The 16,132-nt window shown below is 48.2% G+C and overlaps 2 protein-coding genes across 2 annotated transcripts; both read left to right on the top strand.

Moving 5' to 3' along the window:
- The first annotated feature begins 3,316 nt into the window (after positions 1-3,316).
- Positions 3,317-4,677, top strand: LOC130254545 (epidermal growth factor receptor kinase substrate 8-like protein 2). Its single transcript, XM_056494208.1, has 3 exons — positions 3,317-3,501; positions 3,903-4,035; positions 4,382-4,677. Exons 1-3 carry the CDS (start codon positions 3,332-3,334, stop codon positions 4,451-4,453), a joined length of 375 nt encoding a protein of 124 aa, XP_056350183.1. The 5' UTR covers positions 3,317-3,331; the 3' UTR covers positions 4,454-4,677.
- Positions 4,678-7,731: 3,054 nt separating this feature from the next.
- On the top strand, positions 7,732-14,359 carry TALDO1 (transaldolase 1). The gene is made up of 8 exons (XM_056494194.1): positions 7,732-7,979; positions 10,039-10,162; positions 10,564-10,671; positions 11,240-11,371; positions 11,801-11,976; positions 12,116-12,313; positions 13,435-13,580; positions 14,091-14,359. Exons 1-8 carry the CDS (start codon positions 7,883-7,885, stop codon positions 14,121-14,123), a joined length of 1,014 nt encoding a protein of 337 aa, XP_056350169.1. The 5' UTR covers positions 7,732-7,882; the 3' UTR covers positions 14,124-14,359.
- Positions 14,360-16,132: the final 1,773 nt, after the last annotated feature.

The raw sequence follows: 16,132 nt of genomic DNA, 5'->3' as shown, positions 1-16,132 counted from the left end.
CAAGTGAATTGTTAATTTGCCAGGATGACAGCCCTGGGACAGACATTTTTCCTGCTGTGCTCCTGCTCTTTTCAGAGTAGCCTGAACAAGTTTTCCAGCCAGGAGACCCCATCTCAGCACAAACAGCCACCCCTCAGTATTACAGTTATTTACACCTCGGCTCTTGGCTGCAGAGAAGTGTCCTAAAGACCCAGCAGGAGAACAGGCTCAGCACAGGTCCCTTTGCACAGTCCAGGTGCACACAAAGCACACACCAGCCTCAAATCCTCCCTCCTGACTCAGTTACCTTCTGGAATCCACAAAAGAAGGAATTCCAACCTAACTGGGATTTCCTTCCCCTCCCTGCCTGCAGGGCAAAGGCAGCGCTCCCTCCCTGGCCTGCTGGATTCATTTTGACTGCTCCAAACTCTCTCCCACAGTTGGAATTACAACTGAAATGTTCCACAGGGGTACAACCAGACCAGGAGCTGTCCCAAAGCACGTGAGCTAAAGACAACCCTGCAACCACTGTTGCAGTATCCAACACTAAATTAGTGGACCACCTAACACAGCTAATGAGGGCAGGAAAATTGATTTAAACTAAGCATAATGGGCTCATTTTCCAACGCCAGGTTTCACAGGTTCACAAAGAACTGAGCTTCCCCAGAACATGGATTTCAAAGCACTGGCCAAACCCAGCAGGTCAGAAGGGGAAAAATAGAGTTGCTGGCAGTGCTGGAAGCACTGACTGCCCTGAGTTACAACAATTTGACTTAAACTGAAGGAGAACCTGAGCCCCCATGAATCAGGCAGCCGGTATCGGTGCAGGTTACATTTCATAAGCCAGAAGATCCATGGGAAGTGCATTAAAATTGTTCCTACCTGTCCTTTCACAAAGCAAGACTGTATTTCCATATAGCAAATGTTTTTTGAATTAAAAAGATAACACTTCACTCAGCTGGAGAAAAAAAAATATGAGATCTGCTAAATTTCCCTAAGCCAGGCAACACAAAACAAAAAACAAAAACAAAACAAAAACAAAACAAAACTTTTCAGTTTGTGTAAAAAAGAGCCTTTCATTCCACTTTTTCACCATTTTCAACAACCTACCATATTCATTTTGTCTCTCTTCAAACAAAAAGTCAATTCAACTTTGAAAACCGTATATTCTGGTGTCTCAAGCTAACACATAAAAGCATTTCTCTTCCCCTGTGCCCAAATACATCTTAGAATAGAAACACCCAAACTCACTTTTCCTGGGAACCTGCAGGACTGCAGCTCAGTGTTGCCTGATGAAAACCCCACGGGTTTCCAGTGGGTTCTACCTGCTTGGATCTTCAATTCCTCTTCCCCCAGCTCCTCCCTACTCTGGCATCTGGGGCAGTTGTTTCCACTGGGCAGGACAGGGAGAGTTTCACACCTCATCTTTCCCAGGAGTTGCAAGGGAGCCTTTGGGTCCTGCCGTGTCAGCCCCCCAGGCCCTAAAGCAGCATTTCCTTCCAGGATGTGCCTCACAGCCCCCTAGGAAGGCCCCTTATGAAACCTCAACAGCCTTGGTTTGCTTGTTCCCAGCCCCAGGGGATTTCACCGAGACAAGGGCTGAGAATCTTCCTCAAAAGAGGAACAGAGGGACCCTGCCCCTCCAAACACAAACTTCTGGCCACCACCACTCCTGTTCCACCAACGAACCCACATTGGCCCTGTTATCACATGGGCCTCCACTAAAACTCCAGCTTTTCCTCCTGCAGGAATTTTGAGGCCCAGAGAGCGCCCAGGAGATTTGCCAAAATCTGCTATGATTTCATCGCACGAAACGCCAACGAGCTCTCGGTGCTCAAGGATGAAATCCTGGAGGTATGTGACCATTCCTGAGAAAAGGTGTGTCCCTTCCCCTTTCCAGGTGCAGGAGAGAGCTCAGGATACCAGCAAGCACCAACTCCAGGTGGTGTCTGAGCTCTGCTCAGATCCAAAGCTGGAACTGTGCTGTGCTGTGTCACTTCCTCAGCTCAAACACGTCAGTCCCACCGTAACCACAGTGAGAAGGGGGAACAACAACTCCCTGTCCTGCCCTGCTCATCCTCTTCTGGACATGAATCTATTCATAACACCAAGTTATTCTACACAGTCCTCAGGAGTTTCATGGGGAAAGTGACACTGGATGAAGTCTCACTGCAGTTTTCATGGAATCACTGGATGGCCTGGGCTGGGAGGGACCTTCAAGCTTATCTCATCATGAGTGTGTGGCTCACTCCCAGTTTGTGCTTCCTGCCTTTTCTGTTCCACTGCAGACCAAAACCTGGAACTCTGGGATCAGCAAATTACTGACTAGAAGTAGCAGAGAGGACTGAAAAGGTCTCAATCCCAAAAGTCCAACTGTAGATTCTCACAGATCTGTCCTTCCACATCAGGCAACAGCCAAGGGGTGATGGAAGGAAAATAAATGGCAACACAGGGGCACAGGAAAATGAGAATGTGGTTCTCGGAAACACGGAGTCCATCCCCCCAACCTCTGCTGGGATCTTCCCCTCTTGCTGTGAAGTCAGCAGGGCAGTTCCCTTATTTCACCAGCCCAAAGGGAACTAAATAACTCAAACCCAGGAAGATGACAAACTGAAGCAAAACCCCAACACCAGCCCTCGGGGAACAGGACCCTGTCTCTGTCACGACTTGGGAGCACCACTGGGAGCAAAGACTCTGCCAGATCAATTTATACTCCTGAGCACAGCTGGAGCAGGAGCTGGTGGGTGTTGAGGGGTTTTATGTCCTTTGAACAGGGCAGGAGGAACAGGGTGAGTTAGACACATGAGAAACAACTGTTCCCACTGTAAATTTGTTCACCAAAGAGGTTAAAGCAAGGTTCTCTCCCCAGTCACACTGCAAGAAACCACAAAGCAGCTTTTTTAGATCCCTCGGCTGGGATTCTGTGATCCCTCCTCTCCTTCATCCTGCAGAACTGCAGAAATCCCAGTTTCTCCCAAAGAGAAAGTGAGGTTTCAAAAGCTGAAGGGAGACTCTTGGCTCAGGGGGAAAGGGGAGATCTCCCACTCTCCTCCAGGGCCCTCCAGTGTCCAAAACCACGGCGATCTCCCTGTACACGTTTGCTCCTGATGGTATTCTGAAGGTCCAAATGCCATTGCTCACTCTGTTGCACTTAACTCACTCTGAGCACTTAAACTTGTTCTTTAGAACTAAAATACAAAAGTAAGCACTTTTCTGGGCTCTATTTACAGAGTTAATGAAAGCGCTGAGCCACATCCCCATTTTCCTTACAATTTCCCCACAGACACATTTAATGGGATTTTTGACTGAAGACTTGATTTCATTCCCTGTTTCTACAGAACTAATTCACCAAATGGATGAGCTGAACGACGAGCTGCTAAAGAAGATCACAAACAATAAAATTCAGCCTCCTCACAGGAATTTCAAAGTGGAAAAGCCTCAGCAAGTTTTTGTGCCCCTCACCTTTGAATCCAGCACTGAAGAAGTCAAAGCCTGGCTGGAGGCCAAGTCATTCAGCAAAGAGTAAGATTTGCTCTGTTGCCACCTGGAATTCTTGTCCTTCCCTGGAGAAGGAGCAGGGGAGGCTGCTGGCACCATCTCACCTGGGACAAGTCACTGGGATTTACTTACAGAGCCTGTGTTGCAAATCAGATTTCAACCCTATTCAATCTAGGCTCTATAACCAGGATCTTCAGAGCCCAGACTTACTCCCTTTCTCTTTTATAAACATTTTCTTGAAGAAAAATAATGAAGGAACTAAGCCCACAGCCACAGTGAAATGCCACTGGAATCACAGGTGCCACCCTGGCTCAGCCCCAGGGCCCTGTGATCTGGTCCCAGTGCAGCTCCCTGCCCCCATCTCCCAGTCCTCACCTCTGGTACCTGCAGCACAACCATCATCTCCCCACTTTGTGTCTCCCCAGGACCATGGAGCACCTGGGCATCCTCACTGGAGCTCAGCTCTTCTCCCTCAACAGAGAGGAGCTGAAGAAGGTGTGTGGTGATGAGGGAAACAGAGTGTACAGCAAGATCACGGTGGAGAAAAACCTGCTGGAGGTAAGTGTTTTTCTGGATAATTCCTGCTGGAATGGGGGCTGTACCAGCACTGTCAGATAGCTCATTAAACAGGCATTTTAAGAAATACAATTGAAAAAAATAAACAAAACACAATGCAACCAAAACCCACACCAGCAATAAAACACCTAAAAATTATGAAGAGTCTTTCAAGCAAAAAGGCCTCAAATCTAGAAGGAAGATCCTCGTTTCCACTAATTAATCTGCTTTTTACTGATATCACCTATCTCTTTGAAACTAACTCTACTCCTACAGCATTCATTAAATACTGTAATTTAACTACAGATTGAAGTTCAAATCCAAACTTCCTGTTTTGTTTCCATTCCAGAAAAGCAGAGGAGAGTCAGAGCTCCAAGAAATCATGAAACGCCACCAGGAAAGGATTGATTCTGCTAATTAAAGTCTCTCTGCTTTATTTCAGCTCTTAGCCCTAAGTAGTGCAGAAAAAAAGGGAATGAAAGCAATGATTCCCGGCCCAGGCCGGAGGCAGCAGAGCTCCCCTTGGGGTCCAGCTGCCATCAGAGTGACAATTCCTTGAACACTCTTGGGAAGGGTTGACATAAGACCATGTCCCACTGGGAAAGGTGTTTTAATTTTGCATGAAGTATTTTTTTTATAACTATATATTTTATACTGGAATTTTCCGTGCATGCTATCGGAGCAGGGTTCACATGGGGCTGGATGTACAAGGGCTGGACTCAAGCAAACAAAGACCCCCAGAGCTTTTCTCCGAGGCCTGTCCCTGCTGCCCCCTCGCTGGCAGAGCAGGTGTGGCACAGCAAGGAGAGGCAGCCTCAAGGCTGGAGCCTGCTCCACGGGAATAAGGCTTTGGAACCCTGCACTGGTTTGGGTTTAAGGAAAGGACATTAAAGCTCATCCTGTTCCACCCCCCATCATGGGCAGGGATGCCTCTCACAAGCCCAAGTTGTTCCAAATCCTGTCCAGCCTCGCCTTGGACACTTCCTGGGATGGAGATCACAACCTCTCTGGGCAGCCTAAGGCAGCCCCACTTCCATTTCCTCCTTGGTGCAGGTGTCCCCTGCAGCCCACGAGCACAGGCCCGGTGACAACTCCCTGTCCCCCTGTGCCCCCTCATTGGACAAGGCTGGAATGGCAACACAGATTCCCAAAGTCTGGCTGCTTCCTTAAATCCACATCTCTGAGCAGCTGAAATGAGCTCTCAGTGCCTAGAAACGAGCAGGAGTGACAAACAAAGGGATCTGGGTGTGGAAATAGGTGAGTTCCACCTGCAGAGGCCAGGGCTCAGGGCAGCTGTGCAGCCCTTCCCTGGGGCACTGATCCTGCACTGGAATGTTGTGGTGTTGCCAAACCCGGCCTCAAACCAGGAGAAGATAAGCCCTGACCATTTGCTCCCGACCCAGGCACACCCACAGCCCTTCCCAGGGTGTTGGTCACTCGTCCCCACCTTCACCTTTTCAGTGCAAAAAGTCAGCTGAAATGATTCCCAAATAGCTGAAACTCCAAAGCACACTGGGAAAGGCAGGTTTAACTCCAAATAAATGGGCATAAGGAAAAAAAATCTAATTTAGCACAGGATGTTGCTCTTGACTTCCTGTTTTCCTTCATATGTGCATTTGTATATAACAATCTGTAAATAGGGGTGAGGAAAATCTCTCTCCCTAGAGGCAGAATTTGTGATTACGCTTCCAAAATTTACTCACAATCTCAAAACTCAAGCAAGCAGCATAGTTCCTGTCCACAGCAAGTCTGGCACACTGCATCTCTCTTTAACTGACAGACCAACCTGACTGCAAAGCAGTGAAGCCAACACAGCTCCAGAGCTGCCCACAGCCCAGGGACAGTTGGGTTTTCTCTCTCAGCACGTGCTGAGTCTTTGCCCAAATTTGTGCCTGTCCTTGCACATTTAATGGAAAAAGCTTTAAAACAGCATCTGGGAAACTCGTGTCTGACTCTGAGAACGCCAGTGCACCTCAGTTTTGGCTTTATTCTTAAGTGTCTCCAATGGATAATCAGTTTTCTTCATGTGGAAGAGGACACTGCTGGCCCCAGCAGAATTAGGGTGCAGGCAGGGGAGGATCCTGGGTTTAGTCACAGCCCTGCTGGGATCTGAGAAGGGCACTCACCTTGTCAGGGAGGGATGAAGAGGACAAACCTCCTGAGAAGCCCTGGCTCTGGATTAGGGTGGAGAAGCAGGATGGCAATCACAGGAGGTGAAGAAGTTTCTAAAATGAAAATAAAAACACATATTGAGCTAGGAAACACACCACCTGCTAATCCTGGGGTGTAGAGGAAAGCAAATCACAGGGAATTATTTATCTGGGATTTAACAGGAGTGTACACAACAGCTCTGTAAAGCTGGGAGCCACAGGAACACTTCCAAAACCAAGTATCTCAGCAGACATTATTGCAAAGGAAAAGTTTACAAATGTCCAAGCAACTGAGCTGTGCATCTGTTCTGTTTGTACTGCCTGCAGACACTGCTATAAAGTACTGTACATTAATGTACCTGAGCGAAGGAGACAATGATATAACCATGCACTGTACAAGAGTTATTAAAATAGTTAAGTTATACTTATAAATCCATCTCTGTCTCTTTCATTGGGTTTTCATAATGGTATGTCACTGAGAGTCTCAGAAACTCAGAAAAATGTCTGAAGCCACACATTTCCTTTTGCGTTTGGGGACTGACATTCAGCAGGAAGGGTGGTATGGCTGGATAGCTGTGTTTTAAAAACAGAGGTGAAAATCTCACACATGATAAGAATTAAGTACCAGAAAAGCTGCAAGCTGAACTCCTTTTCTGGTCTAGTATAGTGGAAGGTGTCCCCAACCATGGCAGGGGGTGGAACTGGATGGTCTTTAAAGTCCCTTCATCCCAAACCAGTCTGGGAATCTGTGATTCCATGACTCACAAGTGAGGCTCTCCTGCTCCTTGGCAAAGAAACCAGAGTCAGTATGAACCTGTTTCCTACACAGTCACAGAATTCAAACAGGACTTAGACCTAAAGCTTCTTTGCATTATCCTTTCCTGGGCTGGGCAAAGGTTGGACAAAAGCACATTCTTGCCTATCAGGAAGGGGAATTTCTGTGGCAGCTGTGGAATAATACAGACGGAAGGAACAGCATAACCCCGTGACACAGCTAAGCGAGAGATTCTCCAGCATTTCCAGCCAAGGGCCGGCCATCCTCTGTCTCAGCTGAATAACCACAGTTAGAAGATGACCTCCTCTACAGCCCAAATAAAGTTTAGGCGAACCAAGAGCCCGAAACACCTGCCCTGCTGGGTCGGGGGCTCTCTTGGCTGTACCAGCCATTCCGAACCTTCCCACGGCAGGGGAGGAAGCAGAGAGCGCCGAGCTCCTGCAGCGGGGCAGCCGCGCCGCGGCTCCGCGCCTCCCTCAGGGCCGCCTCCCCTCAGGGCCCGTCCGCGGCCATCTTGCTCCGGCGGCGCCCGGGCCCGTGAGGGACGGATGGCTCGGGGCCGGCCGAGGGGAAGATCCCCGGGTGGTTCTGGGGACCGAGATCCCGGGGCCGGGAGATCCCGGGGCCCAGAGACCCGGGACACGCTGTGCTGGGGACAATGGCGGCGTCAGGGTCGCCAAGGCGACCACCCGCCCCGACCCCCAGGGCCACGCAGCAGCCAATCAGAACCGTTCTCTCTGCCGCTGCCCCGCCTCGGCTCCTCCCGGCCGCCTCCGTCCCGTGTCCGCGCTCCTGATTGGCCGCTGCCGCCCAGCCGCGCTGGGATTGGCGGCGGGAGCGCGAGGGCCGCGGGTGCGCGCGCAGGCCGGTCCCCTCCGGGCACGCACCGTCCCTCAAAGGCGCGCGAGCCGCCACAGCCGCCGACATGTCGGTGTCCCCCGTGAAGCGGCAGAAGATGGAGTCGGCGCTGGACCAGCTCAAGCACCACACCACGGTGGTGGCCGACACCGGGGATTTCAACGGTGAGAGGCGGCGCGAGGGGAATCCTGGCACCGCGTCTTCTCCTTAGCCCCCTGTCCCGTCCCCTGCACGGAGAGTGGGCGCGCCCGGCCGGAGGGACGCGCGCTGGGGGGAGCGAACCACCCTGCGGCCGGAGGGGGGGCGGGGGGGAAGGCGCTCGGTGGCGGCGCCTTGGTCCCTGTGCCAGGGCAGATCCCGCCCAGCCAGGACGTTTTCCAGACCCTGCCGTGATCTTCCCCCAGTGTGCCCCGAGCACCACGTTCAGCTCTGCGTGCTGTCAGGAAGAAGTGCCAGACTCAAGCCAGGCTCTGCTGTGCTAATGAATTCGGGTTTTCTTCCAGTGACCTGTCTAGATCTGGGATTTGTTTGGGTTTTTCCGAACTCAAGGCAGGGCAACCTGGTCCAGTGGAGGGTGTCCCTGCCTGTACCAGGGAGTGGAACTGAAGAATCTTTAAGGTCGCTTCCAACCCAGTCATTACAGGATTCTGTAAAAATAATGCCAGAGTGCTTTTGTTTCCATTATCTCCTGAGAATGAGCCAGCACAGTCCTTACTGAGAAAGGGAGGTGGCCTTCGATTAAAAAGCCACTTGTTCCCGAGCTGTCACTGCCTGGCCCAGCACGGACACAGAGCCTGCTCCGTCCATCAGAGCCAAGAATTCCCTCCCTGGGTGTCTCTGGGTTGTGTAGAGCAGCCCTTGAATCCGGTCCTGTCGTCACTCAGGCCTGCAGTAATCCCTCCACTGCTTGCCTAATCCTGTTGTTGTAACACTAAACAATCCTAAATGGCCACTGTCAAATGTCTTAAGAGTACTAAACTTAAGGTGAAGAGAGCACAGAGATGGCAACAGCTCAGACACAGGAAAAGAAACAAACCCCCAGGGATGGCCAAGGGGGTGTTTGTGTGCAGGCAGCAGTAAGGATTGTAGAATATCCCATGGGGATCGAGTCCAGCTCCTGGCCCTGCTCAGGACATCCCCAAGTTGTTCTCCGGGCTGCTCTTACCACCTGGGGGTTATTCTTGGAGTCCTAACAAAGCAAGAGCCTTACCTGGCTCACTCCTGGCAGGTTGAACACTGGTGGAGGTGAAGGTGGTTGTTGCTGCTGCTGGTTCCCAGTGGTGACTGTAGGTGTTAGTACAGAACAGAGTTTCATTGATGTGCTGCTCTGCTTTAAGCAGTACCTGCGTGAACTGATGTTCTGAAGGAGTGTTTTCCTCTCTTCAGGATCCTGATCACTGCCTGGGAGGGATCTATGGAAAACCAAGGCTTATTTTTAGAAAAGTTGCACACTCTCCCTTGGGGTTTCATCCCTGGCAGAAAAGCTGAGGAGAAGGGGCTGGTAATACAGATTTTGTTACTTTTTTGACATTTTAATTGCATCGTTGAAACTGCTGAGTGGCCTGCAGAGGCTCTGCCCTGTTTGCCCTGGTGCCAGGCTGTGGTTACAGCCAGACAATGTGTGCTACTGCCTGCTGGAGCAACACTTGGAATCACCTGGACAGGCGTAGCCCAGGGCTTGGGATAAGACCAAGGGTCAAGTGTCTTCCTGGCAGGACAAGGAAATGAGAAGAGCAGATACTGAGAAACTGCAACTGTTTGGAAAAGGTTTAAAAAGCAGTAAGGAAAGGTGCTGGAGTCTCACAAGTGAATTCACCTGTCCTGGCCTCATCAGCTGAACACAAGCAAAAGCCCAAATTTTTGACTGCTTGAAGGGAAGGTACCCTGTTCTTTATTTCCCTCTCTGATTTCTGGAGCTCTGCTATGCTGTTTGGGATGAAGTTTGGAAATTAGTGTTACTACTTCCTCCACCCATAATTTCTATAGGTTTATATTTTTGGGCAATTCCTGCAGTTTATAAACTTTAAAGTTTGCTTTACCTTGTGACTGCAGCCCACTTGTTCTGTACTCTGGCACAAGCCAGTCTTCAGGCAGTGTTTAAACACCACTCGGTGCTGATGTGCTCTGTCATTAACAAGTGTTTACATTCTCACCTGGTTGAGCAAAATCCTTGATTTCTCAGGCTGGCTGGCTGTTTCAAACAGGCTGGGTTTCTTTCTTTAGCCATAGATGAGTACAAGCCCCTGGATGCCACCACAAACCCCTCCCTGATCCTTGCTGCGGCTCAGATGCCAGCATACCAGAAGCTTGTGGATGATGCTGTTGCCTATGGGAAGAAGCTTGGTGGGTAAGTAAAGAGGGGTTGCATCTCAGCAGACCTATATTTAAAATGCCTTATTTATATACAAGCAACGTGCTGGGGTTTCCCCCTCGTGTATTTGTGGGTTTGTCTCCTGCCCCAAAAGGCCTCAACACTTTTGAGAAAAATTCCTTACGCCCATTCCAAATGTGCTTTTAAGAAGTGCATCCCCATTTCCCAGCTCACACCTGGCCCTCCTTGATCAGGAAAACAACAGCACTATAAGAGTGTCCAAAGGCTAATCCTGCTGGCAGGACAGAAGTGGCTCATTTGAACTCTGGAATTTAATGTTAAACAAGCTGTGAAATTTGATCTTCAAATCCACAGCAAAGTGTAAATTCACCTGGTTTTTTACTCCCATAAATGCTTTTGCTCTTTGTGGTTCTCAGGTCAGAAGAGGAGCAGATCAAAAATGCTTCTGACAAACTTTTTGTATTATTTGGAGCTGAAATCCTGAAGAGGATACCTGGCCGTGTGTCCACAGAAGTAGATGCAAGGTTGGCTCTTTTCCTTCTGATTTACCCTGGGTATTTGTAAATACAGAAAGCGACCTGATGTGAGTTGGAGAAAGAATCCTTTTTTTTTTTTTTTTTTTGCCTAGACCAGCGTGACCTATATTAATATTTAAGAGTGTGGATTTCCCTTAGTTTGAGTAGAATTTTGTAAGAAAAACAAGTAGCATTGACCTTGGATTTTCATAATCTTCCTGTTGCTGCTTAAGCAAGGGAAACCTCACACATCCAGTCATAGTTTTGCTCATTCTCTTCTATGTGATAATAGCTGCACAATTTCATAAGAGATCTGTTTGAACAGTTTTTTTCAAGACTTACACAGGACTTGGCTGTTAATTTGCTCAGTATCAATTATTGTTAATGCTCAGCTTCTGAATTCATAATGAGAAACTTCCTTCTCAAAGGGCTGACAGTCCAGGAGGAATGTGAGAACAGAAACCTGCTGTTAGCATGTAAATGCTGATAAAACAGGACAATGTTTTTCCATGGGGCCCTGGGGGAAGAGAATTTTAAAAAATCCCATGTTTTAAAAAGTGCTGCTCTTGCCTCAAAGGTTGTCCTTTGATAAGGAAGGAATGATTCAAAGGGCCAGGCGCCTCATTGACCTCTACAAGGAAGTAGGAGTTGGTAAAGATCGGATTCTCATCAAGCTCTCCTCAACGTGGGAAGGAATCCAGGCTGGAAGGTAAGGCTGTGTGTGCCTGGTCTGCTGATTCATGGCATGCTCCTGCCTGTCCACAGGCACTGACATCGCATTCTGCACTTGAATAAACAGCAGTGCTGAAAGCACGGCATGAGGAAGTCTGTCACAAGCACAGAAGGTGCTCTGCCACAGCTTGCTGTTGAAATGGGGAAAGTTTCTTCATACAAGGGCCAGGCCACAGTTTCCTCAAATACCCTGCTAAGCTGGCTGCATTTGGCTAGAGGAACAGCATTAATAAAGCAGGGTTTGGAAGCACAGAACATTTGCTGTTAGCTGACATCTTTAAAGCTTACTGAGTGTACCTTATTCCTAAATGAACTCAAGGAGTTCAGTGGTTTGAACTTAGCTTGTTCCTGAATATGAATTCCACAGGTGAGCAAAGTGCTGTTCTAAGCCAGCCTGTGTCTGCAGGGTTCTGGAGGCCGAGTATGGGATTCACTGCAACATGACCTTGCTGTTCTCCTTTGCTCAGGCTGTTGCCTGTGCTGAAGCTGGAGTTACTCTGATTTCCCCGTTTGTGGGACGGATCCTGGACTGGTATGTTGCAAATGGAGACAAGAAAACCTACGAGCCTTTGGAGGATCCAGGTGAGCACAGATAAAACACTGCTGAGAAAACAGCAGCTGCTCATTCAAATAGTTACTCGTAAAAATCCTCTTATGGCAAAATGCCAGGTTTGAGCACGTTCTAAATAATCACAATAAAGTTGCTGGTTTCTGCTTATAGGAGTGAAGAGTGTCACCAAGATCTATAACTACTACAAAAAGTTTGGCTACAAAACCATCGTGATGGGCGCCTCGTTTCGCAACACAGGCCAGATCAAAGCGCTGACGGGCTGTGACTATCTCACCATCTCACCCAAGCTCCTGGCAGAGCTCAGCAAAGAGCATGTCAAGTTAACTCCCACACTCAGTGTCAAAGAGGGTGAGTCTCCTCCTAGAGGCTTGTTCTGTCTTCTTTTCTTCTGCAATGTTGAGAGTGGAGCTCCAGCTAGTGCTGTGGCACTCGCTGCCATCCTGCTTTAGGGATAGATCCAGTTTCCTAGAGGAAATATTGTAACCTCAAGAGGAAATACTGTAGCTTCCTAACAACAGCAATGCTACAGTTGCTGACACACTGAGCACTAATTGGATTGCAACGGTTTGGAGTGTGCTTCCATACTCTGCACTTCTCCCCATGGGACAGAGAGAGAAGAGGAAAGTTAATATGCACATGTTCAGGATGAAATTTTACTGACCAGTAGCAAAGATGCCAAACTTGGTTTCATCTTAGTCTGTAGACATGCCAAGAGGTGTTTTCCTTCCAGAAATTACAAAGGAATCATACACAAGACTGATTTGATCTGGTGACACTGTGCCACAATGGCTTGGAATCCGTGTTCCCATTACACTACTTCAGGCCCAGGTTGAATGGGGCTTGGAGCAATCTGGGATGGTGGAAGGTGTCCCTGCTTGTGGCCAGGGAGTGGAACTGAAGGGCTTTAAGGTTTGTTTGCCCCCAGATTATTCCAGAATTCTGTGACACTCTCCCTTTTCTGCAGGCTCATTAAAATGCCGGTTTATATCTCAGAAAGCAGCTCTGTGCACAGCTGTAGCCATGGGTTGCTGCCCACAGGCTGCTGCTGGCCTGGGAGCCTGCTATTAAGTGAGCTTTTGTTACTTCTTGCCAAATAATCAAAGCCCTGATTGTTCAGAATATTTGCTTAGAATGTCTCACTGCTGCGGGGTGGTTGCACAATTCCTTAGAATAGGCCTGGAAGTGCTGTGCCATTCAGCGGCAGGTACCAGATAATGGCACACACAAACACTGTGCCAGGATATACTGATTTATTAGGCTACCTTTTCCCTCTTTGTTCTCCTCCAGCCATAACAGGAGCACTTTCAATCTCACATCTCAGATTGTATTCCTGCAGCAGGTCACACTGAAAGTATTTAAAATTATTCCAACACCTAGAAAGGGTCAGAACTCAAGACAATTTTAGGAAGTCAAAATTTGATAAGGATCTGATCACCTGTTCTGTTTCTTTTTCTACTTCTCCTGCACAGCTCAGGCATGTGATCTTGAGAAGATCCACCTGGATGAGAAGGCATTCCGCTGGCATCACAACGAAGACCAGATGGCAGTGGAGAAGCTCTCTGATGGCATCAGGAGGTTTGCTGCAGATGCGGTTAAGCTGGAGAGGATGTTAAAGGTGGAGATCACGTTCCTCCCATGTGCTGCAGCCAGACTGATGTGGCTAAGGATTAAACTAGTCTGGTCAGGTCTTTATACAGGTTATGTAGAACAGGCCACCTAAATTGAGTGAATTTGGTAAGCTTCACTGCATGCCAAGAAAGAATTTGTGCCAGGTGTGAGCCACACCTGTGGTTTGAGGCCGCAGGACTGGCAGCTGATCAGGATAACTGTCAAAGTGAGAAGTCCCTTAAATCTGATTCTGAGCTATCAGCAGTACAGGACACAAATAATCTGCAGGTAGTGAGCTGGAAATAAATCATGTTTGTACTTGGAGGCACTAAGAAAGAGCATATCTGCTGTCAAAGTCTTATGTCAGATTGTGGAGAGGCTTTCACATGGGATTCATCAAACTGGTTTTTGGGGAAGAAATAGTGATGATAAGTATACCTGATCTAGGCACTTGGTGACTGGCAACTCCTCACAGCATTCCCAAATTCTTACTCAGCTGTGCTTTGTTTTTTTCTAGGAGCGAATGTTCAGCACTGAAAATGGAAAATAAAAGAAGAAAAAATAATAATCAGCATTTCCCTGAGTGCTCTAAGCTGAGGTGATCACCTGAGGTTCAGTGGATGTACAAATGTCTTACCTGTACAAGTATCATGCTGTGTATGGATAGATTTCTGTATAATGCTTTTTTTTTTTTTTTTTTATCAATTTGCAAAGGGACAAGTGGAATTTCAAATTTTTGTGGCACTTTTGTCAATACATGCAAATTAAAATCGACTTGCCTTGTAACATGGTCAATTAATTGCTGCAGGAGACACCTGATACAATTTTAATTTTCAAATTCCTAATTCCAAATTCTTAATTAAGTCTTCAGTCCTAACATATTGAAGAAAACAGTTTTTAATTTCATAGGTTTTACAAGCCTCTCTTGGTGCAAAACCCACAAATACTCCTGTGAGACACACATATAAATTTTGACATATATATCTATCTTACTAGTTTATATAGATCCTGCTCTATGAAGAGTAGACAAGAACAAGTGATAGGACAAGAAGGAATAGCCTCAAGTTGTGCTAGGGAAGGTTTAGATTGGATATTAGGAAACATTGCTTCACTGAAAGCTGTCCAAGCTGGCACAGCTGCCCAGGGCAGTGGCTGATTCCCCATGCCTGGAAAGATTTAAAAGGCACATGGATGAGGCACTTGGGACAGGGGTAGTGGTGGCCTGATGGTCTCAGCAGTGATTCATTCAATGGTTCTAAGAGACCCCTGCTTATACATGGATGCAATTTGCTGTTTCCTGACAAAGTTGCCAGAACTTTAAAAAAAGAGAGAAAAGGCAGCAGTGTGGCCCCAGCACTGACAGACACGTGCTCTGTCCAGACCAAGGGAGGCACTGATCCCTCACCCCAGTGTGACACAGCAGCTCTGCTGTCAGCACATCCAGAACAACCTGGGAGCTGCTGTTCCAGCCAAAGGGACAGCCAGCTACAATCGGACACAGAGAGCTGGTGCTGCACTCCCAGCCTGCCCTGGGAATAGTGCCAGTCTACCAGAGGGAGATGAAGTCCCCAGGGGACTCATCCAGACCCTCTGCCCTACAGCTGTTGGCAAGGGGGAAGCAGACCAGCAGGCTGCCCAAAGGGAGGTAACCTTTCTTCCTGTCAAAGTCAAGCCAGCACTAAAAGCTTGACCCTTCCCCTCCCAATCCCTTCTCAATTCAAGCTATTTTGCATTTTTCACTCTTACTAAACTGAGAATTCCAATGGAGACTCCTAGAATGGTCTGGGAAGAGGACCTTAAAGACCATCTCATTCCACCCCTCTGCCATGAGCAGGTTGCTGTGCTCTAACATCACACACTGCACTCACGAGAGCAGGGTAGGGATTCAGGCACACAGAATTTGGGGACTTGGTGCTATTAAGCTGGCTGGTTAGAGGCTTGCAGCCTCTGGAATAAATGGCCCTTTTTCCCCCTGTGTGAGGCAAGAACCTCCACATTCATGGAATCTGTCTCCTCCCATAGCTGAGACACAACTGGGTCAGTAACACTGTGGAGCTCAAATGAAACTGAAACATTGCAGAAGGTGCTCATGAAGGAATAAAATACTTCAGTGAAAGGGGATAAAGAGGTAGGAAAAGGTGCCTGAGTAACTTACTCACCAACAGACACCTCTCACGAGGGGAACAAGTTATGCTTAAAATGCTCAGTCAAAAGGTCCCTTCCCTGCTGTGGTGGCAGCTGGTGTTTCCTCCTCAGCACTGGAGTTCTTTCTCTGCAGCACTGATGGATGTTATGAGGTGCCTGACATCCGTGGCTAAGCCACAGAGTCCACATCCTTTCTGAAATGGTGAAAAAAACCAAGCACCACATAAACCTTCAGCCTGCACAGCTCTTCAATCAGTCACACAAAGTGTGTTTATTCCTTAACCTCTTCCTTAACTTTCCCTCTCTTCAGCAGATGGAGAGATCTTTCCCAGGGCCCGGGCTGTGCCCTGCTTACAAATTCCTGGATTTCCCAGATCTCCATACCTCCTCAAATTAAGAAATCAAGAGATGTCT

Source organism: Oenanthe melanoleuca, chromosome 5 (assembly GCF_029582105.1).
Source record: "Oenanthe melanoleuca isolate GR-GAL-2019-014 chromosome 5, OMel1.0, whole genome shotgun sequence".
NCBI classification, from domain to species: Eukaryota; Metazoa; Chordata; class Aves; order Passeriformes; family Muscicapidae; genus Oenanthe; species Oenanthe melanoleuca.
This window is presented reverse-complemented; position numbering and strand designations above follow the sequence as displayed.

Bases quoted from the DNA above. Each gene is read 5' to 3' on its own strand.
- LOC130254545 (XM_056494208.1), top strand. From the start codon at position 3,332: ATGGATGAGCTGAACGACGAGCTGCTAAAGAAGATCACAAACAATAAA. The intron at 3,502-3,902 runs GTAAGATTTGCT...GTGTCTCCCCAG, and splicing joins GCCAAGTCATTCAGCAAAGA to GACCATGGAGCACCTGGGCA. The intron at 4,036-4,381 runs GTAAGTGTTTTT...TTTCCATTCCAG, and splicing joins TGGAGAAAAACCTGCTGGAG to AAAAGCAGAGGAGAGTCAGA.
- TALDO1 (XM_056494194.1), top strand. From the start codon at position 7,883: ATGTCGGTGTCCCCCGTGAAGCGGCAGAAGATGGAGTCGGCGCTGGAC. The intron at 10,672-11,239 runs GTTGGCTCTTTT...CTTGCCTCAAAG, and splicing joins TCCACAGAAGTAGATGCAAG to GTTGTCCTTTGATAAGGAAG. The intron at 11,977-12,115 runs GTGAGCACAGAT...TTCTGCTTATAG, and splicing joins CGAGCCTTTGGAGGATCCAG to GAGTGAAGAGTGTCACCAAG.